General features: G+C 38.1%; 1 protein-coding gene across 1 annotated transcript; it reads right to left on the reverse strand.

Moving 5' to 3' along the window:
* Positions 1-86: 86 nt before the first annotated feature.
* ikzf1 (IKAROS family zinc finger 1 (Ikaros)) lies at positions 87-20,513 on the reverse strand (the record flags this gene model as incomplete). The annotated part of the gene is given in 9 exon segments (XM_079472490.1): positions 87-1,557; positions 1,933-2,058; positions 2,600-2,725; positions 2,962-3,129; positions 5,336-5,611; positions 12,960-13,076; positions 15,474-15,527; positions 20,217-20,432; positions 20,435-20,513. Coding segments are annotated over 9 exon segments (1,863 nt in total). The 3' UTR covers positions 87-856.
* Between the last annotated feature and the right edge of the window lie 1,159 nt (positions 20,514-21,672).

Here is a 21,672-nt window from a genome sequence, read left to right on the forward strand (position 1 = left end):
TTTCTCTTCTGCATTATTTAATGGTTAATAATTAGATATGCATCTGTATTTAATGTGTTCTAACTAAATTGACTCAAAACATTAGCAGAGGTTGAACAACTGTAAAATATCCTTTATTCATAGTTTGCAGGCATACATATTCTGGGATGTTGGTGTACGAGACAAATGCTGAAATACTGTACTGTTAAATAAAACTCGAGCCTAAAAAGAGCATTAAGACATCTAAAGCACAAAGGTACAAATATGTTCTGTTATATGTCTGGTTCATATAAAACTTGACAAATGGGAGCATTTTAAAATGTAAACAAAATGAACAACTATAATTTCACTGTAAATAAATTATAAAACAATATGCACTTGTTTACACTGCTTAGATAATATAAAAATATTTATATTTAAAATCCAGATGAGAAAAATAATGGCTTTTATAAAACAGTTAAAAAAACAGAATAGGGAAACAGAAATGAATCACTACTGGATCACAATACTGTACAGTAAGGATATAAGGTACAATGTATTGTTATTTTTAGCATTACTGTTATTTTCTATAAGTTCAGGCCAGCTAAAACATTTTCATTTCTTATTACTTGTGACTGTTGCATTTGAAATACTTAATTTCTATTTTAACTTACAGTAGGTACACATATAATATTTAGCCTGTGACCAATCAAAAAAAACTCACACCATTGTAGAAAAATAGACAAAACAATGAAATATATAATGTATATACATATGTTCAAATCAACCAATGTGAAGAGAAATTTCTGAAACAAATTACAAACATGTGTACAGTGCTGGGACGGAAAATTTTGGAATTCTGGAAGACCATGTGTAAGTGTTATGTAGGTGGAGCGACTCAGAAGCGATGCTCTCCACGCGTGATGTGCGAAGAGAACTCGTAACGGTCCTGACTACGGTATCCGCACAGGTTGCACTCGAAGGGGTCTCGGAAACCATGGCAACCCATGTGGATGGTGTACATGACGTGGTCCAGGAACAATACCCTGCAATGGACGCAGCGGTACGCCCTCACCTCTTCTCCCTCTCCGGTCAACACCTTAAATCCCTCCGACGACGCCAAACTCAGCTCCATACCTGCGGCGCGCAGGGCCTCGAAATGCCGCTGCTGCTCCTCCTTGACCATGGGCAAGCCTCCGTTACGCATGTGATTGGTCAGGTAGATGAGACCGCCTGCAGCTGCAGCCCCGGCAGCCCGCTCTTCGTTGTTGCTCTCTGTATCAGTGGAATCCTGGCCACTGTGGCTGGGGGAGCCGTCCTTCTCCACGGAAGCCGACTTGGACTTGGAGAGCAGAAGGAGGTGCTCCGCGGCGCTATCCTTAGCTGACACACCGTTGCCTTCGACGGATTGTGTCTTGTGGAGATTGTAGATGGGGCTAACAACTATGTCGGAGGATCCAGGCGAGGTCTGAACCAGAGGTCGCAAGGACTCTGCTCCAAGGTAGCTGATAGCGCTGTTGATGGCCTGATCAATCACGTGAGGCTGCATGAGCTCTCCTGAGCCACCCTCAAATGAAAGCTCTGATAAACGGTTCTCTCCTGTGGTACGAAAGAGACAACAGCAAAGGGTTTTACTGATCTGCGGTCTGCATGTGTAAAATGAGAAATTAACAGCAATGGATCTTTCTTTATATATATATATATATATATATATATATATATATATATATATACGTTTCGAGTCATGGCTGGGTATAATACGGACACACTGTTGGGTTAAGTAAACCTAGAAAATTTCCATAATTTACCCATCCGTGGGTTAAGATATTGATGCCAACCTTGATTTAACTTTTTTAAGCCCTGGCAACTTTCTGTGCCTTAAAATGAATGTGTTTAAGAATGTTCCCTATCTTTTTACAAAGTATGCTTGTACTAATAACCGCGTCAAAAAAGAAAACAAACTTTAACTCTTACCCACAAACCTCTGTGGCATAGAACTCTTACGCTTTGCTACATTGTTTGCTATCCTGTCTAGCACCATGGCTCTCTCAGACGCAGGCATGTCCTCCCTCTGCTCATTCTGGCTGTTCTCTTCCTTCACTATGGAAAGCAAGACAAAGAGACCACGTATAAGATTCAAATGCCCATCGCTAACCTGAACTCGTCTGATGAAAAGATTCTTTAGTAGTGTTAAATGGACTTTTCACATTTCAGATGAGCCTCTAGTCATGTTTTGGCACAGACTACAGAGTTTTCTATTCCACTGACTTAAGCTAGTTCTGTTTTTTCCCAAACTACTAAAAAGCCTATAAGTCGTGTGTCTGTGAGGTTTTGGTTACAGTTTTTCTGAAAACCTGCATGGCAGTGTATATGCAGCGTCACCACAAAAGAATATCAGAATGTTGTTTGAGGGTAGTTGTACTTCCACTATTGACCTCAATTTGCAGCAATTGTGGATTGTGTGTTTTGTAAGGTACCAATAAAATCAATTAAAATAAAGCATAATCCAAACAATTCTTGACAACCATGACAGATAAACAATGGGTCACAAGCCACATTTCCATAGTATTTGGTATGATAACTTGTAATAGATTGAGTGTAAATGTACGTGAGGAATTTTTGCACCCTGTCATGTACAGACCTGTATAAATGCTATTCTGGAGGCCCATGCACTGCAGGTAATTGTGACATCTCTCTTTATGTTCTTCCAGAGAGCTCCGCTGCTTGTAGCTGCGCCCGCAATACGCACACTTATGGGGCTTTCCGACTGTCAGTTCAAAAGGTAAACAAAATGTGCTCAGTTAATATACAATAAATTCCAATAATTGTTTTTTACACAGATATGACACATAAATAGTGTAACGATTATTTTCTTAATTTAATAATCAATAATAGGAAGTTTCGGGTAGTGAAGAAACACATGCATGTTTATGAAACATATAAATCACACACAGTACGTCACATCTGAATAATCTCAGGTTTTTTGACAAGACCATGCGTTACCTGAGTGAGTGCGCAGGTGACCAGTGAGAGCGTCTCTACGGCGACAGGCATAGTTACACAGGTGGCATTTGAAGGGTTTCTCGCCAGAGTGCAGTTTGATGTGTCGGAGCAGGTTACCCTTTTGAGTGAATGAGGCACCACACTGGTTACACTGGAATGGCCTCTCACCTGGAAGAAATAAAAATAACATAACTTACATGCTTGAACTGGATCAAGAACAAAAATATTTGTTTGAGCAGTACTATGCAATGACATTTTTCTTTACTTTACAGTAGTCTTTCAGTAGGCCTAAATACTTATTTTGGGGGAGGTTTGAGTTAAATAAAGTGCCCCTCCAAAAAAAAACTTTACATTTACTAAATTGTCTCTAATAGATGTTTGTTGGCTTACAATGATAAATGATTAGATGCTGTTTAAAACAGGCGAAACTTTTTGAACACTTGGTTGTCAAACTGTATTTAACGAACAGTTCCCCCAAAAAGAAAACAGTGTCCTGATTTACTCACCCTCAAGTTGTGCCAAATCTGTATACATGTCTTCGTTCTGATGAACGAGAAAGATATTTCGCAAAATGCTTGTAACCAAACAGTTCTTGGCGACCATGGTAGGAAAAGATTATTTGTTCTGTTGAACACAAATGAAGATATTTTGAAACCGTTCTGTGGAACATTTGACTACCTTGGTCATTTTTCCTACTATGGCAGTTAATGGTGGTCAAGAACTATTTGGTTACAAGCATTCTTCCAAATATCTTTCTCTGTGTTCAACCAAACTGTTATACAGATATAGAACAACTCAGGGGTGAGTAAATGATGACAGAATTCAAATTTTTGGGTGAACTGTTCCTATAAATGTGAATAACTATACCTGTGGTTAGAAACCCCATTAGGATACTGATATACATTTTTATTGAATCATATTAGACATACAATACTGACTTTAGAATTAGTGATATTGAGAAAGAAAGAAAGAAAGAAAGTATATATTAGTGTAGGCTATAAAAGAAACTTGCATTTACAAGCAAATGTAAGGGGACAATGACTCACTGTTCTACAACTTTAACTGCCTATAAACACCTGTACTTCTATCAAACAGTATTTCATTGGAACTCTGAACGTCAACTACATATGGCCATGTACGTGTTGATTGCCTAAGACACCACCATATCGCCCCTATGGAAGCAAAGCATGCGCTTCTGTAGCGCTATTACTCTGTGAATGCAGGGTCACTGTCCTACACGACTCCGGCGCGCTATTACATCCTCAACAACGCAACGCCTCGCGCCAAAGCTCAATCAAACACGCGGGCAGAATCTCGCACGTGAGCGGCGCTCTCCGCTTCGCTCGCGCCGACTGGGGCCCTGATCGAACAAGAGGCTTTCAGACTGCGCCTGCCAGTTTCGTAATGCACCACTGCCTGGGTCAATTTGATCTGAAAATCTCATTTTTTCCTCTTCTTCAGCTCTAAAATAAGAGCGGCCCATCACAATGCAAATGCAGACCTCATTTAAATAAAGTGAAGGAAACACTTTGTGTTTGAGAGCCAGTCTTCCTGATCAGCGCCCCTGGAATAAACCAATATCCAGCTCCTCCGAATGTTGTGGCATTCTCCACGCATGCTATTAATACGGCGCTCTCTTCAAAAGCCCTATGAAATAACAGTCACCAGTGAAGCAGCAAAAAGACGGAAAGAGAAACTCATTAAAAAGGCATTTCAGGAGCACGATACCTCCTGCGAATATTTGTATTTAAATAGGGAGCACTTCATTATATCTTTAATGTACGTCCTTTTCTGCATTTACATCAGCCCGCTGTTGCTTTCTTCCGTTTTGAGTTTCATTAGTTCGTCAAGTGCAGAAGGTAAATGCCTTTTTGAGAAATGTTCTCACCCACTGGTTTTGGGTTCATTACGGTGGAATATCAATTTGAGAAATAGAGAAAATAACTAATACTGAAGGAGAGGTAGACTCTTCTTGGTTTGTTGTTGCTTTGTCTTCATATCTGTCATAAACAAATGTGATTTTCTGTCCTCTTCTGAACCTTCTTTTTTAATCAAAGACTATCATCAAACTATATACGTTACAATTAACAATCAACTTTTGCAGCGTAGTCTAGTGTTCTAAAACCGCATTGCAACAACATGTGAAAGTACTGTGTGCTGTTTTATCCGTCATCAACATACATTTCTAACCTCTCAAGTCGTACCATACAAAACTTATACACAGCTTGCTTGTTCTGCCTTCTGCTAAAGAAAAGGATGGTCGACACATCCAGCTTCAACCTACCCAGCCCTGCACCCTGTGAGCTCTCTAGCTTTACTCTAGCCATGCGTGATAGCATATAAGGATTGGAGAGTAGATGGCATGTGTGCTTACCCGTGTGACTTCGCTTGTGCACCATCAACACATTGGGCCCAATGCAAACTATCCCACAGATATCGCACTTCAGCTTCCCGTTGGGGAGGCGGATGCCCCCGGCCATGGGGTAGGTGGGCGGCTTGCTGTCAGGGCCCGTGTGAGAGCCGTTCACTTTGGCCCCCGAAGCATCGAGCACGCGCAAGTCCTCGGCTGCACATTCCTCTTCCTCTCCATTCATCTCACAGGCCAGCCCGTTCTCCTCGTCACTCCGAGCCTCAACTTTTATATTGCAGGCTGGAAAAGAGGGTAGTGGGCCGGTAAGTTAAGCTCCAGGCTGGGTGGTTATACTTCGTCTGACTCTGTAACTAGCAGCTGTCTCACAGTGCACCTGCAGAACAACTAGTTTTCTTCTGCTCATCACCTTAAACATGTATTCAGTTCGCAGACGCTTACTGTACATTCAAGCTTATGCATTATAGTAATTTGCGAATCAAAGCCATGACCTTAGTGTTAGCACTATGCACTACAGATAAAACACATTTCTGAAACATCCACTTGACATAAGAGACCATTTACTGCATTTGTGACACATTGCTGTGTTTGCTATAGCATAGATTGTTAAAGAACAGTGTTAGTGTTGTGTTCTGCATAAATGAAATGCGGCGTCAGAATGGCTTTGTCGTTGTCATGCGCGTCTCGCTTACTGTCGGCTGTGTGAGTCGACAAATGGTGTAATGCATTGCCTTCACAGTGTACATAAAAGAGGTGATGAAGGACTAAATAAGTATGCACTCACAGCTAAATATGCAAATATTACAATCATTTAAAGTAATAGTTCACAATTTTTTTACCCTTATTCAATTATTCACCTTCAAAACCTGTATGACTTTCTTTTTTCTTCCATCAGGACACAAAAAAAGATATTCCGAAGAACGTCAACCAAACAACTTCGGCCTCAATTGACTTCCATTGTATGAACACAAAACCACTGAAACATTTCTCAACATATCTTTTGTTTTCCACAAGTACAAGAGTGAAGAAATGATGACAGAATCTTTATTTTGGGGTGAACTATCCCTTTAACTGTGTTATGGGTTATATTTAGAAAATAATTTAGAAGGTATTTGTAAACTTTAATCTTGAATGTCCTCAATATCGAATTTACAAAAACAAAAAAACTGATCTATAATATAAGTGATACATACAAATAATAGATGCTAAAAGATGCTATAGAAGAATGATTTTGTTTGTATGGTTCCTTAAAAAATCTTTAACATCCACAAAATCTCTCTATTTAACAAAAAATATTTTTTTTTAAATTAAAAATAAAACAAAATAATGGTTATTTTTGTAACCTTTGACTGAATGGTTATTTGGGGAACCAATAATGGTTCTTCGATGGCATCTGTGTGGAGAACCTTCTGTGGCACCTCTACTTTTAAGAGTTTATTCTTAATATAACAAACCAACATATTTGTAGAATATTTACAAAGTGGCGCCTTGGAAGTAAATGCGTTCTGTCTCAACACTTCTGAATGATTATTCTATAATAATCTAGTCATCATCGTCTCGGCTGCCAGCTCACAAATAAGGAAATCTAAACTCCAATCACCATCTCATTCACCATCACACTTCTCTGAAACAAATGACTGATAAACAGGAAACAGAGAGACAGGAAGTGCTGTGAAACTGAGGACTCTCAGCGGTGTAAACCAGACCAACAAACCGTGGTAAACACGTACACACACTCACATACATGTCAACAGAAGCATGCAAAAAAGACAATGTACGAATTAAAAATAATGAAAAACAAACATGTTTATGTGTGTTTCGTAATTGTTCAGATTGTCTGGGCTTAGATTATTGTATAGACAGTTGTTGAGCAAGAAAGGCATCAAGCCCGTTTAGTCTCTTTTTTCGGACGGTTTGAGCTCAAGGACCTGTGGTTAGCAGCATGTTGTGGTGCCAGGCTGATTTCCTCATGCTCTAGCCTCTGTTTGCACAGAGTTAAGAGGAAGAGGTCGAAATAATGAAATATGGGAATCTGAGGGGAAAAGGGGAAGCGTTAGCACCCGAGCCGGCCCAACCGAAAAAAAGGACAAGAGTTATGGAGAAGTTACAGAAAGGGAAGAACAGATAGGGAATTGTTAAGCACAACAAGTGAAACAGTTTTTCTTCTCTGAGTTCAGACTACAGGGACCAGCAGCTGAAGCACATGATTGGTCTGGACAGTACCCGTGGCACAACTGCTCTCCGTCTTCCGGTTAATAGGCATGAGTAGAATTCTTGTTACCGTGTTTCTGAAATCTGAAGTAGCTTTATCATCAAATGAAAAAGTGTACAAAAATCATCACCAGTGACTAAAAAATAAAGGCCAAACCAATCGTTGTAGGCGGAGAAAAGTAGTTATAAGAAAAAACTCTCATTGAAACTAACAGAAGACTAAAAACGGGATTAAAGTTTCTCTGTAAAGTGGTAAACTATTTGATCTATTTGCTTGGATCTGAGACCTAACTCTATTTACTTTCTTAAAAGGATAGTTCAGCAAAAAAATTACAATTCTTTCTTCTTTTATTCACCATCACATCATTCCAAATCTGTATGACTTTCTTGCTTTTGTAGAACACAAACCAAAACAACTTTGTTCCCCATTGACTTGCTTTGTATGAACACAAAACCACTGGGAAGTTTCCTAAAATATCTTCTTTTGTGTTTTACAGAAGGAAAGTGTATGAATTATGACTAAATGTTTATTTTGGGGTTAAAATGAAGAGTTTGGTTTCAAAACGAGATAATTTAAAAATCGTGGTTTTTTATTGTCCATTCCAATTAATATCAATCAAACTGCAGTTGGTTTCTTTTTATTTAAGCCATAATAACTAAAAGAATACAGCTAACGAACACAATAAAAAACATAAAAACACGATAATATAATAACATAGTAAAAAACAACTAGTTTTGGAACCAAACTCTTCATATGTATGTCAGAATGTAAAAAAGGATTCTGCTTGCAAATGATCTTTGATTTTCAATTGTCACCACACATGGTACTTTTCAAGCCCTCATTTCCAATCACCTGTCTCCATTTAGTATATAATGCTGAGAACATGAGGCTTTTAACAGTAGTTGAAATGGAAGTCTGTCTCGATGGCTGAATGAATTACAGCACTTAATAGACGCTCATTGTGTAAAACATAAAGTCAATACAGGAAAGCAATCTCCCATCCACTCCCTTATTAGGATGTTTCTCTTCCCCTCACACAGATCCACTGACAACCTTTCTGCTTATAATATGATGATTTAACCAGTGAGATGTGACCTGGGTTTGGCAGAGGGAACTACTGCAGGCTTCTTGTCATGATATGGTCTCTCATGGATCTTTTGGGGAAGTTATGACTAAACCGGGGATGGGAAGAGGAGCTTTTACTTTGTATAACATTTGTCACACATCCTAATTTACCCATTTTGGGAAGCAAGCGTCCAAACCACATTCAAGGACAAACAAAAGAGCCATACATAGAACAGAATGACTTAATAGGGAAATCTAATGCCTCAGAATGTATTCAAATGTGAGGGTTTTTCATAACCTCTTAAAAATAAAGGTGCCTAAAATGTTCTGTACAGCAATGCCATAGAGAAAAAAAATTGGATCCCCAAAGTACCATTCAGTCAAAGGTTCTTTAAAGAACAATCTCTTTCTTCATTTATATAATCCGAAGAATCTTTTTTCGTCACAAAGAACCATTTTATGAAACAGAAAGGTTCTTCAGATGTTTAAGTTTCTTTATGGAACACAAGGTTCTTCGATGGCAACAAAAAACCTTTTGAAGCACCTTTTTATAAGAGTGTATTTAGGATAACCTTTGAGATATTTTACCATGGCACTGTTTAAAAAGCTCGGTTAGTACAGTTTGTTTAAGGCAATGTTCCAGTCAAGGTGCTGAAAATAACTGCATCGCTTATTCAAAGCTCCAGGACTATATGCATGTTAACCACACCTCTGCAACGTGTGTTTCAGTATATATGTTTGAGCATGCATGCACATGTAAAGTAAAGCCTTTTTTCATCATTTTTACATTATTAGGAACTTGTAAGAGAAATTAGATGTTGGCCTCTGATAAGCAGCAGGTTTGAGGCCAGGCCCTCTCCCTCTTACATACAAAAAGAGGAATTACATGACCCCTGCACCATAAAAACTGTCACTTGACTTCACTGGAGAGTGTAGTTTGACATGCAATGCTATAAAAACATTTAACAGTTAAGCCAAAGAGCACACACTTCTAAAGACAACAGTTTACCAGCATTTAAAGTTGAAACTAGTTTAGTTTAGTCTAGTTTACTTTATTTAATGTACATCTAGAGTCTTAAGGAGAATTATTTATGTTGCACGTTTCTTCAATAGCGTTCCTCTAAAACAAGTTAATTTTGGACATCCCTTAACCAACACTTTACAAAAAGTTTTTTTATTAAAGTATTTGTTAACATTAAATGCATTAACTAACATGAACTAACAGCAGTTAATCCCTTAGGTCAATACATTTACTGTATTCATGTAAGTTCATGATGCATTAATTTATGTTCACAGTGACAAGGTTTGATTTGAATAATGTCTTAAACGCCTAAATTAACATGAACTAAGATGAACAAATGCTCTAGAAGTATTGTTCATTGTTAGTTCAAGTTAGCATTGACTAACTGTTAACAAATAGAACCTTATTGTAAAGTGTTTCCAAAATATTTTAAGCAATTTTTTACCTCCAATCTTGCATGGAATTCTCACCCTTTAGTTGATTTCCATCCTACAATGTTTCTCACTAGATAATCATTTAGAAATATGTTGCATTACAGAAAAGATATGTTGCAAACATCAATTCACATTAACACTAAACCTGTTGACATTTAGGGCTGTCACAATATCAGATGTTTTTCATAAATAAAATTTGTGTCCAAAATAATTCTTGGTAACGATATTATCACAATATCTATTGACATTTTTGTTAGTAAGGCTGTTATCCAAACTCATCTTTAATTAAATGTATTTTGTGTTTTCTCTCTTTCTTGGCCAATGAATCACAAGCGTTTGTAACTGTTATGGCTCCTAAGGCACAATTTGAAATGGTTGCTGAATTATTTACATTATTATCATATTTGTCACAATATTGGCAATCATGGCTGTAAAAATCACATTTATTTTCAACTCTGATGGTATATTGTGACACCCCTCTTGTATTGTGACTGGAATAGCCAGTAAATCATTTGAGCAACAAATCTTTTCATTTAGTACTGCACACAGATCTTAATTTAATAGACTCTATATCTATATTTTAACGACAAAAGAGCACAACGTGTATTTCTTCAAATATGAATATAATCAAGGAGAGTGTGTGTTTGTCTTCCTAAAGTTCGTAGTCAAGCGTGTGATGTTGCATTACGCCTCAGCTCTGCACAGATAGCTGCAACTTTCTCTTGATACACTTCAGCCTTAATCAGAGAAGCAGTGATGCAGTGTGAAGATATAACACTCACATCCTCTCTCACACTGCCTGATATCATCTACAGGGACAACTACAGCCAGACATAAGCACGCACTCTCCACTAGTGCACAAGTTAAAAATGCAGTTCCTGGTTCCTCAAAAAAATATTTTCTGGCTATAAAAAAGATGATCAACTAAATGATTTTTGGATTTTTAGAAATCACATAAAAAGAAACAGTACACGCTCGGTTTTGTCATCACTTTATCGATGCAACTTTTGACTCGTGACTTCATTAACAGCTTTGAAGTGGTTCTTTTGTTTGCTCTAGATGGCTTCACCTTAACAATATAAACCGCATGAGCACTTTTGTTATCCCAACTGATCTGTCGGTACACATTCACAAACAAAAGCCTGTAGATTGTTTCTGATAACAATCAAAAGAAACGGAAAAGAACCGTTACTTGGCTAAACTTGCCTCTCCAGTATTTTGAATCTTGACAAAGATACCATGCTCAACCGCTAGATGTCAATGCACGATACGGTTTGTTTAAATGCGACCGAACAACAAGTCATTTATTTAATACAATATTTAACAGTAAATTAATAATATAAATTAATATTTACGAAAAGTAAGTGAAATACACAACCCGGAAGTTAACTGGGTGTCTGGCGCATGCACGTCCGATGAAACGGTCTATAATTTATCGCATCCATGAATTTCAGATAAAAGACCGTAGTGTTGTTGGTCTGAGGATGCAAATCCAGTCTGATGCATGACTAGTAACGTGTCATAGCGAAGGAACGCCTGCAAACCTTAGTCAAAAAAGCATAACGGCTAATGCTAACACCCTGGCTTCAGCGGAACGCAGGTGACCGGATGCTAGTTTTTGGAATGGATGTCAATGGGTTTTGTTAGCCGTTGCGGGTTCTCCAATTGGAAGAATTACAGACCCTCTCGTCTCTATAATAATCCCTGGTTATAGGTAGCGTGCTATCAAGACTCCAGTTTTAGATACCTGACTGTCACATCAAAAAATAAAGATCTGAAAGTGCTATTTTGAACACAGTCACAATTTTTTGATGAAGCATGACATTGAGATGCATTTGAATACGGGTGGGTGTGCATGTCTTGGCAGTTGAAGTGAAAGTATGGCGTACGGTGCAGGTGCAGTCTTGTGCACATATGTCTGTATTTTATGAGGGAGAGAGCGTGCTTGCATCTGTTGAGATATTGCGACTATCTTGTGTTGCTCCTGAACATTTTATCTCCCCGAGTGAGTGTTGAAACTTGAGTTCTTCTTAGGAAACTCTTGCCTATTTCAATTTCCTCTACATCTCTCTCTCTTTCTCGCAGTAGCTTCAATGGGACCGTGTCACAAGTCCAAGTTAATCTGGAACTTCTGGAAGGGAAAATTCCAAACTAAAATACATCAAGATTTAAAAGAGGCCATCTGTTAACTTCTGGTTAGCCAAATTTATTCCCACCCTTTTTTGCTTCTAGTTAACCCACTTTGTATTCACACGTCTAACACTGTCGGAGTAGCTCTACTGACAGAGTAGCTAATTTAAAGTTTCTGTAAGTAAACCCTTTCATTTTCAATGGAAAGTTGCATGATTAAATATAGAAAATGTGCTGGTTCGTAATTTGAAGGTATATGTTTTGTATTTTGGGTCATTCTTTCCGTAAAATATTTTTTCAGGTGAGTGGGTTAAAGAGTGATTCATGGAACAACTGCTCATGTGTGGACTGAGTCAATGAACATGCCATGTATCAGTAGGCCTATTTTAGATTCTTCTACATATGTCTGCATCTCCAGCAATATTCAGAAACTCTCTAGACATTAACTTTTAATTTATCTAGAGAGAAAAAACCCAATTTATGGCATTTTCTTATTTTCTTTTTGTACCTTTTCTCTACAAGTGCCCATAGGAAAAGGAAAGAGCACCGTCCTATTACAAAGTATGCAGCGTGCATCACAAGCTACGTTATCAACTGTGATCTCGAAGCGGTTTATTAACAGGAGTAAGCATTTTAAAGTTTTGTGTGTCAGGCCGAGCGTATACGAGTGGGCTGCAGTTAAAGACAGAGCATTGCATCTAACTGCGGTGGGTAGTTGTAATGAGGTAGTTGTGTGGTTGTGTCCCAGCTTTGGCTTCTCTGACTCACCCAGCGGTTTTTCTGTGCGGTTGTTTTGGAGGCCTGTGCTAGCTGACAGGTCCTCAGGAATTGGCATGGCTTCATCTTGGTCATCTCCCCCCTCATTGGCAGTAGGGCTGTCCCTTCCTGAACAGAGAGTAGAGAAGTTACCAATACAGACACAAGCCTGCCGGGTATCCACATACACCACAAATGCTGTTGAAACATCCTTACTCCATTCGGTTTTAAATCTGACATGAACATTTTTTATTGGAAACATGACTTTTACTGTTCCATTTCAAAATGCAGGCAGTCAGCGCACATTGGTTCAACTGTTTGTCCAACAATGGAAGACCAAAATCAAATCGAATTTGCAAACTTGTTTGGGGAACCAGTTTGAAAATGGTAATTTTTGCAATTACTTCTGGTGATACTATGAAACAGAAATTACATCCTTTACTGAGAAAAACAAGCAAACAAGCAATACTCAGCCTGTGACCCAGCATTGACACATTCCAGCAAATGTTATAAATCCGGAGCCCTTGTGAAAGTTTCAAAACTTTATTTAGTTTTGGAATTGCAGATGGCGCACAAATGCTGACCGTATCACTGCAGAGTGTCAAAGTGTCTTCCCTTTTCCAGGTTTCAATTTTCCTACAAAAGTGCTTGTACTGAAAAAGGGGCAATTCAAGGAATTTAAGTATTGTGGAAGTTCTGTGAAATATGTCTTGCTTTAGTTGCAATAGGTTGTGACGTCAAATTTTGTTCAAGGGACAATAATTAAAAATGTAGTCTATAGACTGAAAGGTTGTACATTTAATCAGCCTCATTTCAAACGAATTACTTTCTTTTTTCTGCAGATCACAAAATAAGATATTTTGAAGAATGTTGGTAACCAAACAATGGCAGTACCCATTCATTTCTACAGTATGGACACAAACCAATGCTAGTCAGTGGGCTGCTCCGTGTTTCAGTTTCCAACATTCTTTGAAATATCTTCTTTTTTTTCTGCAGAAGAAATAATGTCCAACAAGATTGAAATGACAAGAGAGTGATTAAATGATGACACAATTTTTGTTACTTTTGGATGAACTATCTCTTTAAAGATGGAATAACAGGACAAACTAAATGAACTGCTGCCAATAGAAAACACCTATGACTGATCTAACTCAGCCAATTGGGAATCAAATGGAGGAAGCCGAGCATTGCTGTCCAATCAAATGAAAGAAGGCGAGTGTTGCCTTTGACAGAAGCCCAGCTCGATGTCAGTTTAACTGTGAAAGAGGGCAATGTAAGTACAGTAGCTGAATGTTTTATCCTAGAAATGTCAGGCGTAGTTCAAATGTCGCGTCTTAAAACGCCTGCAAAACGCTGGCTGCGTCACTTTCTTCCTCTTTCCACAGCTCTCGGGAGTTTGCACGTACGTGGTGTCGTTTACTGTGGGCTCGCTTGACCCGCGTCAACATGGTAAATGACCGAATGTTTAATCCAGTCATGTAAACCAGGGGTTCCCAAATGTATTGGCTTGCGACAAAAAAGACTACTATTTTTATCTTTTGTTACACTAAATGATAAAAAACACTATTCCTAATAGTAAAACAAATATTTCTTGAAATCATCATGCCTTCCCACCCTCAAGGCCTTGCGACCCCCCGGGGGGTCCCGACCCCTAATTTGGGAACCCCTGATGTAAACTACAAAACGCTGAAAGCATTATCACGTTTCAGGTAATTTCAGTGTGACAAGACAAAAACATTACTAGACCTTCACTAGTTCATGCTAAAGCGCATGGCTTACTCGTGGTGTGTTAAAGTTGTGGTTAAAACGGCTATTTTTGCAAATATTTCAAATGCATAACTAAACAAATTATCATTCTTAAATTCTGTTTCTATATTCTTTAAGTGTTACCTGTTTTAAATGAAAACCCCAAGTATCTGCAACTTTTGTAATTGGATGTCTATGTTATTAATAAAATAATTTAAGGAAAAGTTCTCTCACAACTGGACATTCTGTTAACACTGTTATTTACCTTTATGTCATTTCAAACCCAAATACTTATTCATGAAACATAATTGTATAATATTTGTGTAAAAATATTGACCATGACTTTTTTACTGATGCTGATAATCGTGAAAATACAGACATGGTTGTACGTTAGCTATTGTTATCTAATTTGCACTCTAAAAGTCTTAAAATGGATGTATATTCTGTAGATCAAGGAAGTCAAAATAGTTTTTGGACATCTGTTTTCCTAAAACCCTGCGTACTGCATTGGTTGTCTCTTCATATACCCTGTAGGCCAGCATTGATTGCAGAATCTGCACCTCTTCTGTGGCTCATTTCTGTTACGAACCTTCAAAATGTGCATAAAACCAGAGTGGAAACCTGGCTACATTATAACACAGAAATACTACTTCATTGAAGCTTTAACATTAGTCTGATCAAACAGACCTTTGCAGTTTTCATGTAGCCCATCATTGAACCGTCAAATAACGGTGGTCTTTGTTTTACTGTGGCTTTGAGTGTGTAAGGTGCAGTTTGTACCTGCTATCTGGGACATTTCCTGTGCCTCCTCGGTTTCCATCCTGTGCAGGTATTCTAATAGGATCAAAAGCGAGAGAAAGAGAGAAAGAGAGAGAGAGAGAGAGAGAGAGAGAGAGAGTCATCAGCACACATGCTGCCTCACATATAGCCCACCAGAGCAGAGGTGGTAGGTGATTAAAGGAAAATGGCCTTTCTTTGTGTATCTCCATCACCCCGGCAAGAACAGCCCGATTCCACCCGCATACACCACTGTCTTCCACATTACATCACAAAGAACTACAGACATTTTCATTACCTTTCTGACAGACGGGGCCATTGGAGAGAACGCATTTGAGACAGCACGGTGAAACAGGATGGGTTGGGCGGTCTCAAAAGGAGCAGGCTTTCAGACCACATTTGTTATTTATTGTTAATTTCCTAGCACATAATCATCCAAAAATGCAAACTGACTGCCGCAAAATTAAGCAGAAAATTAGATGGCCCCGGGTCATGGAGGATGCGGGTGTTTGGCATAGGCAGCTGATTGGTGCCCGTGTTCATTCTAATTTACTGAGCATGCATGGGTGAACCCCGCAGCCTAACTCTTTTTACATCTCTCTGGTTCCTCTTAACACGCGCACACACAAACACACGGATGTGACAGAAATAAGGAGTGAGATGTAAAGAAGAGCAAAACAGAGAGGCGCAGGTAACGGAATGAAACATTTTTAAATTACAGGAAGTTATCAAAGGTTTGTCTGAAACAGGAAATGAACACGAAATAAAGGAAAGCTTAGGGGGAAATAAAAGAGTGAGTAAAAGAGAGTGAGTAGGACGAGATGAAAATGGAGGAAAGAAGAAGTGTGATGCTGAGGGCCATGATGAGTTTTTTTTGCACTCAGATAGTTCGCGGTGAGCACTTCCTCAGGCCAGGCCTGCATATCTGAGAAGTCACCAGCGCTCGTGGCCCCATTAATAATGAAGCGGTCACTTGGGTCCGCAGCAGATGGGCACAACAGTCTCGGCCTTGCTGCCACTTCAAGACATTCTCGCTAGGGCCCCGCGCCCGGCCGGCCAGCCACACAGGGAGAAGGGGGTCCTGAAAATAGCCGAGCAAGCTGAAGAGAGCACCAGGGAGAACGTGGGCCTTCCTGTTTTAATTGACAGATGGCTCCACACATTTGGAACAAATAGTGGGAAACCATCGGCCTACCGTCTGTCGCAACGTCCCGGTCATCATGGGGTTTAGCTCCTCGGAAGACCGGTTCGTACACCTAAAACCCTGGTGAGAGCTCATTGTGTCCGACGTAAGATGTGTGCATGAGTCTGTGTGTGTGACTGTGTTTCTTTGTGTGAAATGGTCACGAGTGCTTAAACGAATGTGGGTTGGGCATTAAGTGTATTTAGGTTCTTTAAGATTTTGTGTTCATATTCTGTGTCATATCTATATATTGAACCGTTTGTTCATTTGTTATTAAACAAATATGTTAGGTATTCAAATACATTTCATATTGTTCAGTTTGTTAAATCATTAAAGATGTTGCTTAATACAGGGTCTTATTTTATTATATAAAATGGGACATCGACAGTATACAGTGCTTCAACTGGCCCCTTTGAGAGAGAGACATAGAGACGGAATGGCATGTAATTTTTCCACTTTTATCTAAACGTTTATATTTTATTTATAACATGTATTAATTTATATATTTCGGGGGGGTAATATGATTAAGAATTTAGTTTAAATTAAAAATGTATCATGCTGTACAGTATACGATGCTTTCATTAACTGTTTCTGACTGCTTATGCACATTACACAAAAAATATCAATTTTGAATCTCCTGTCTTTGTGAACATTTTTCACATGTGTTGGCGCTGAAAAGCGACTTGTGTGTTTAGTGGGTAGAGGTATTCCCCTGCGCCCCTTTTCTGGGCAGATGTGAGTGGGGAAATAGTAATGGTGCGTATAAAGACGAGAAAGACAAAGCATAAATAGTCATCAATGATGAATCTGAAGGAGTTTTTTCATAATTCCATATATAAAATATGCATAAACGCCTCTTGATGATCTCCTGGGGGCTTAAGGTTTAGTTTAGTTTAGTTTAGTTTAGTTTAGTTTAGTTTAGTTTAGTTTAGTTTAGTTTAGTTTAGTTTAGTTTAGTTTAGTTTAGTTTAGTTTAGTTTAGCTTTGTCTCGAACTATCATTTTGTACTTTGCTTCAAACCTCAGTATTCGTGAGATGAGAGGACATTGGTCATAGTAAGAGCAAAAGATTAGCATAGTCAAGCATATTATCTTAGCGGCAGGAAGAGCTCTGTGGGTTTTAAACACCATTAGTGTTTGTGTGTGTGCGACAGGAAAGAAAGGGAGTGTAAAGAGTATGAAAAGGTTTCAGAGATGGGTGGAGACTGAGTGCTGCAAAACCGTTAAACAGACAAAATGCCATCGCTGCATTCAGAGCCATTCATAGGTGAGTATGACTTGACTAAAGAACTACTTGCAGCAAGTGTAGTTTCATCATTTGACTCAGAGATGTTAACATAAATGTAATTGCAATGAGTCAAGAAACATTCTTCTTGTGCCGATGGAGTTTTTGCTTTTGCATGAAAAGAGCAGTTTTCTAAAAGTATGAAAAACCCTGTATTTTTTAAAAAGATTTACATAAGCCCTATTTACTCTCTAAATATTGTAATATTTATTATTTGAGAAAGCATTTTGAGACATGTTACCTTTAAACAATAATATTTATAAATGTTGTCTTCTAAGTTTTTTTTATATAATAAAATCATTGAATGATTTGTCATTTTTATTGTTCTTTATTCGTGTGATTCTTTTATTTCAATGAAAATGTATTCTTACATGAGACAAATATAATATTTTTTCTTGGGGGCATGTGCAGAATTCTTTATACTCCATGTACACACCTATACACATTATATGTTATGTTTACCATCACAAAGTAACTTAACATACAAACTAAATATGTAACTTATTTTATTAATCTCATTTTGTTTAACAGCTGTCTGTAGTGATAAACTTAAAGAACGTATAATCAAAATTACAAATAATAACCAAAACCTTACCTCTTTTAAATAATCTTAATAATAATCTTATGGAATAATTTAATTGAATAAATAAAATAACATAATATTGTTTTAGCAGTTACACGCTGTGACAAGAATTGTTTCTAATTAGAAGAGTTTGTGTAAAGTTGGAACTTTATACATAGTTTGTATCATATATATATATATATATATATATATATAATATTATACATTTTTAGCTTTCTTTGCAAATTTTTAAAAATAGGACATCCATTGAACATCAGTTAGAATTTCCTAACATTTGAGGGTGTAAGATGGAGTGATTGCTATATGTGAAAGATGATGTGCAGGATCTGGGGCTTTCACAGAAATAAAGAAGCTCACTTCACTTAATTTACACTGGCCACACTTCACTGCACTGACATTGAATGTAATTATATTATACTCTTCATATTTCTCTCTTTCTCTGCGCATATTTTAATATGGCACACTAAAGTGTACAATATGTTTCACCATATGCACGGCACAAATTGTATGGAGAGAATTATTCCAGACTGTATTATTCTCTGGAAATAGCACACAACCAATACCCAGTAAAAATGCAGGTGCACGTTTAGCGGTTCTAAGTTGAAGACACAAAATTACAAAAGTGTATTCAACACGCAAGTAATGATCTGTAATTAAATATAACTAAATGTGATTCTTTTCAAATGGATTGCCTACAAATGCAATTATTGTTTTCGTTTGAAGCAACATTGTTTCTGTATAGCACCTAGTAATAACGATCAATGTATTCTATCAAATAAATATGAGAAGTGTTTTCATGGCTCTTGCTCGCGGTATTTTTACACAATCGGTTCATACAACTTCTCATCTGTTGCCCCATATGCCTTGCACCGTGAGCACAGGAACGAGTGTAAATGAAACCAAACAAGCAAAGGAGAAGCTCGCCTTGCGCATCCGTCACTCACGGAAAAATGAACAAAAAAGCCTTTAAAATAGAAACTTGAATTTGTGTAAGTCAGTTTACTTACTTAAATAAGTCAAACTTAAACAGTTTATAAAATAAATACATATAAAAAATTTCATTTATGGATTAAGGATAGGCTTAAATGTCTATGTAGATTTGTATACATCTGTGAGAATAAATGAATATAAAACGGACTTATTCAATTCTAATAGATTTTGGGCAAATGAATGTTCAAAAAGGATAAAAGTGATTGTCATGTTGAGCAACAGGTGCCTATCGAAAAACGATTGTGAAAGTAAGTGCTAAAATTGTATTTACACAAAATCTTCACGGGATAAAGTGAACAAAATATTATATATGTTTAACCTTCGTTATTCGTGAAATCACTGGGAAAAAATTCCACCCGGTTCCATGTTTGGGACGTCGGGAAACTTTTTTCCATGTGGAAAACAGGAAAAGGTAATGAACTAAATATCTATAAATTAAAATAGATACATTTCAACCTTAATAAAATACAACGAAGACTTTACCAAAAAGTAAACGATTTAATGAAGAGTAAGCGCGCATTTCGGCATTCAAGCGAGCGCGCGCCTGAGAGGATTGAAGCGGCGCTCTTGCACCTGCTGCAGGACCAAATTTCCATTACGCCTGTTCTCGTCACTTTCACGGAGAACAATCCTGTACCTCTACAAACTTTTAAACCCGTCAACTGTATCATTTCTGTCACTTGGAAAACACTGAGCATGAATGTACCTGCTATTCCTTGAGTTTGTAGTATGAAGCTCTTCCAGCTGTCCCCCGCCGCTCCATGTGCAGAAGTTCTCAGTAGCGCGGCAGCACTATGGAACTCTGCGCGCGGTCCCTCCCCTCTCCACTGCACTTCCTCCTTCCAGCCCAGCATTGCTGTGTCTCTGTGCTCATACGAGACATTTTGCAAGCTTTTATTCCAGAGGCCGAATCTGCTGGGGGATCGAGGCAGCGGACCTTGGCACTTCGCTTTGTATTGTGCCAATAAAAGCTGACACCCAGTAGACCATCACTGGCAGCCATGCATGAGATGGGATGAGGCGGGTTAGGAGAGAGGACCGATCGTTTCTTATTTATTTATTTCTCTCAGAGGGTCTCTCGTTCAGTGTTTTCACACGTTTAAAGATAATCTTTTTTCTAAATAAGAAATGATAGCTGCTAAAGAAATACTGTAGAAAAGTGCATTACTTGACCTATCAACATATTTATAATATGAGGCTTTATTTGAAAGTTTTTGAAAATAAACCCGTAAATGATTGTCCATAAATGCATACAATTGATATGAGGTATATTTCAATGAGGTTTTTTAAAACACACTCCCCTTTAGCAGATGTTGAGATGAAACATCTACTGTCAATATGTAGATGGTACCTTCGTGTTTGGAAAAAAGCAGCAAGACTTGTACTGTAGCAAAAGCTTTAAAAGTGTCCTGCTCAATATTTCCATTATTACTTTATTGAAATATATCATTAGACACAGAATGGATAAACTGAAACAACCTGCTAGCAATCATCGAAAGACATATAATTTTTGCATTAATATTTATAGACATAGTCAATAAATAATGAGTTAGAAAGCAATATTGGCTGCAACAAATAGGGTCATTTGGCTCATTCCAATATTTTGCCATAATATGATGTTTCTGGTGCAATGCCTCATGAATGTTATAAATAAGAGTCTTTTTGCTCCCAGTGATCCAAATGTTCGACCCTTCAGGTAGTGGTATCTCAGGAGCTTGTGGTGCAGGCTGGGACGTGCTGAGTCATGTACAGTAGGAGGCCACTCTTATCTCCCCTCTCCAGGAGAACTTCTGGCAGTTGGGTGTGGGGTGAAACGGGAACCTTGGATGATGTTGACTTTTTCTCTCCGGACAACCTATTGTTTGTGCAAGGTAATTACTGTCAGGACAGCTTTTCAAATGGCCATCTTCTGATATCTCAACAAACAGAGCATAACCTGGCAGTGACATGCGATGGTGGGACAGTCTGATCTCCAGAGATTGAGTTGAGGGAATGCTTAGGGCGTAGTGTGACTCGGCAAACTGTGTTTCAGCTTCAGTCAACACCAGCGGCCTACGAAGTTAATTTGAGTTCCCCTAAATAAGCACAGGACTGGTTTATTAATACTCACTGACTAAATCATCTGTTAAAACCAAAGTAAAAGTGTAGCAGTTTATTGAAAA

This window comes from Barbatula barbatula, assembly GCF_947034865.1.
Source record: "Barbatula barbatula genome assembly, chromosome: 14".
NCBI classification, from domain to species: domain Eukaryota; kingdom Metazoa; phylum Chordata; class Actinopteri; order Cypriniformes; family Nemacheilidae; genus Barbatula; species Barbatula barbatula.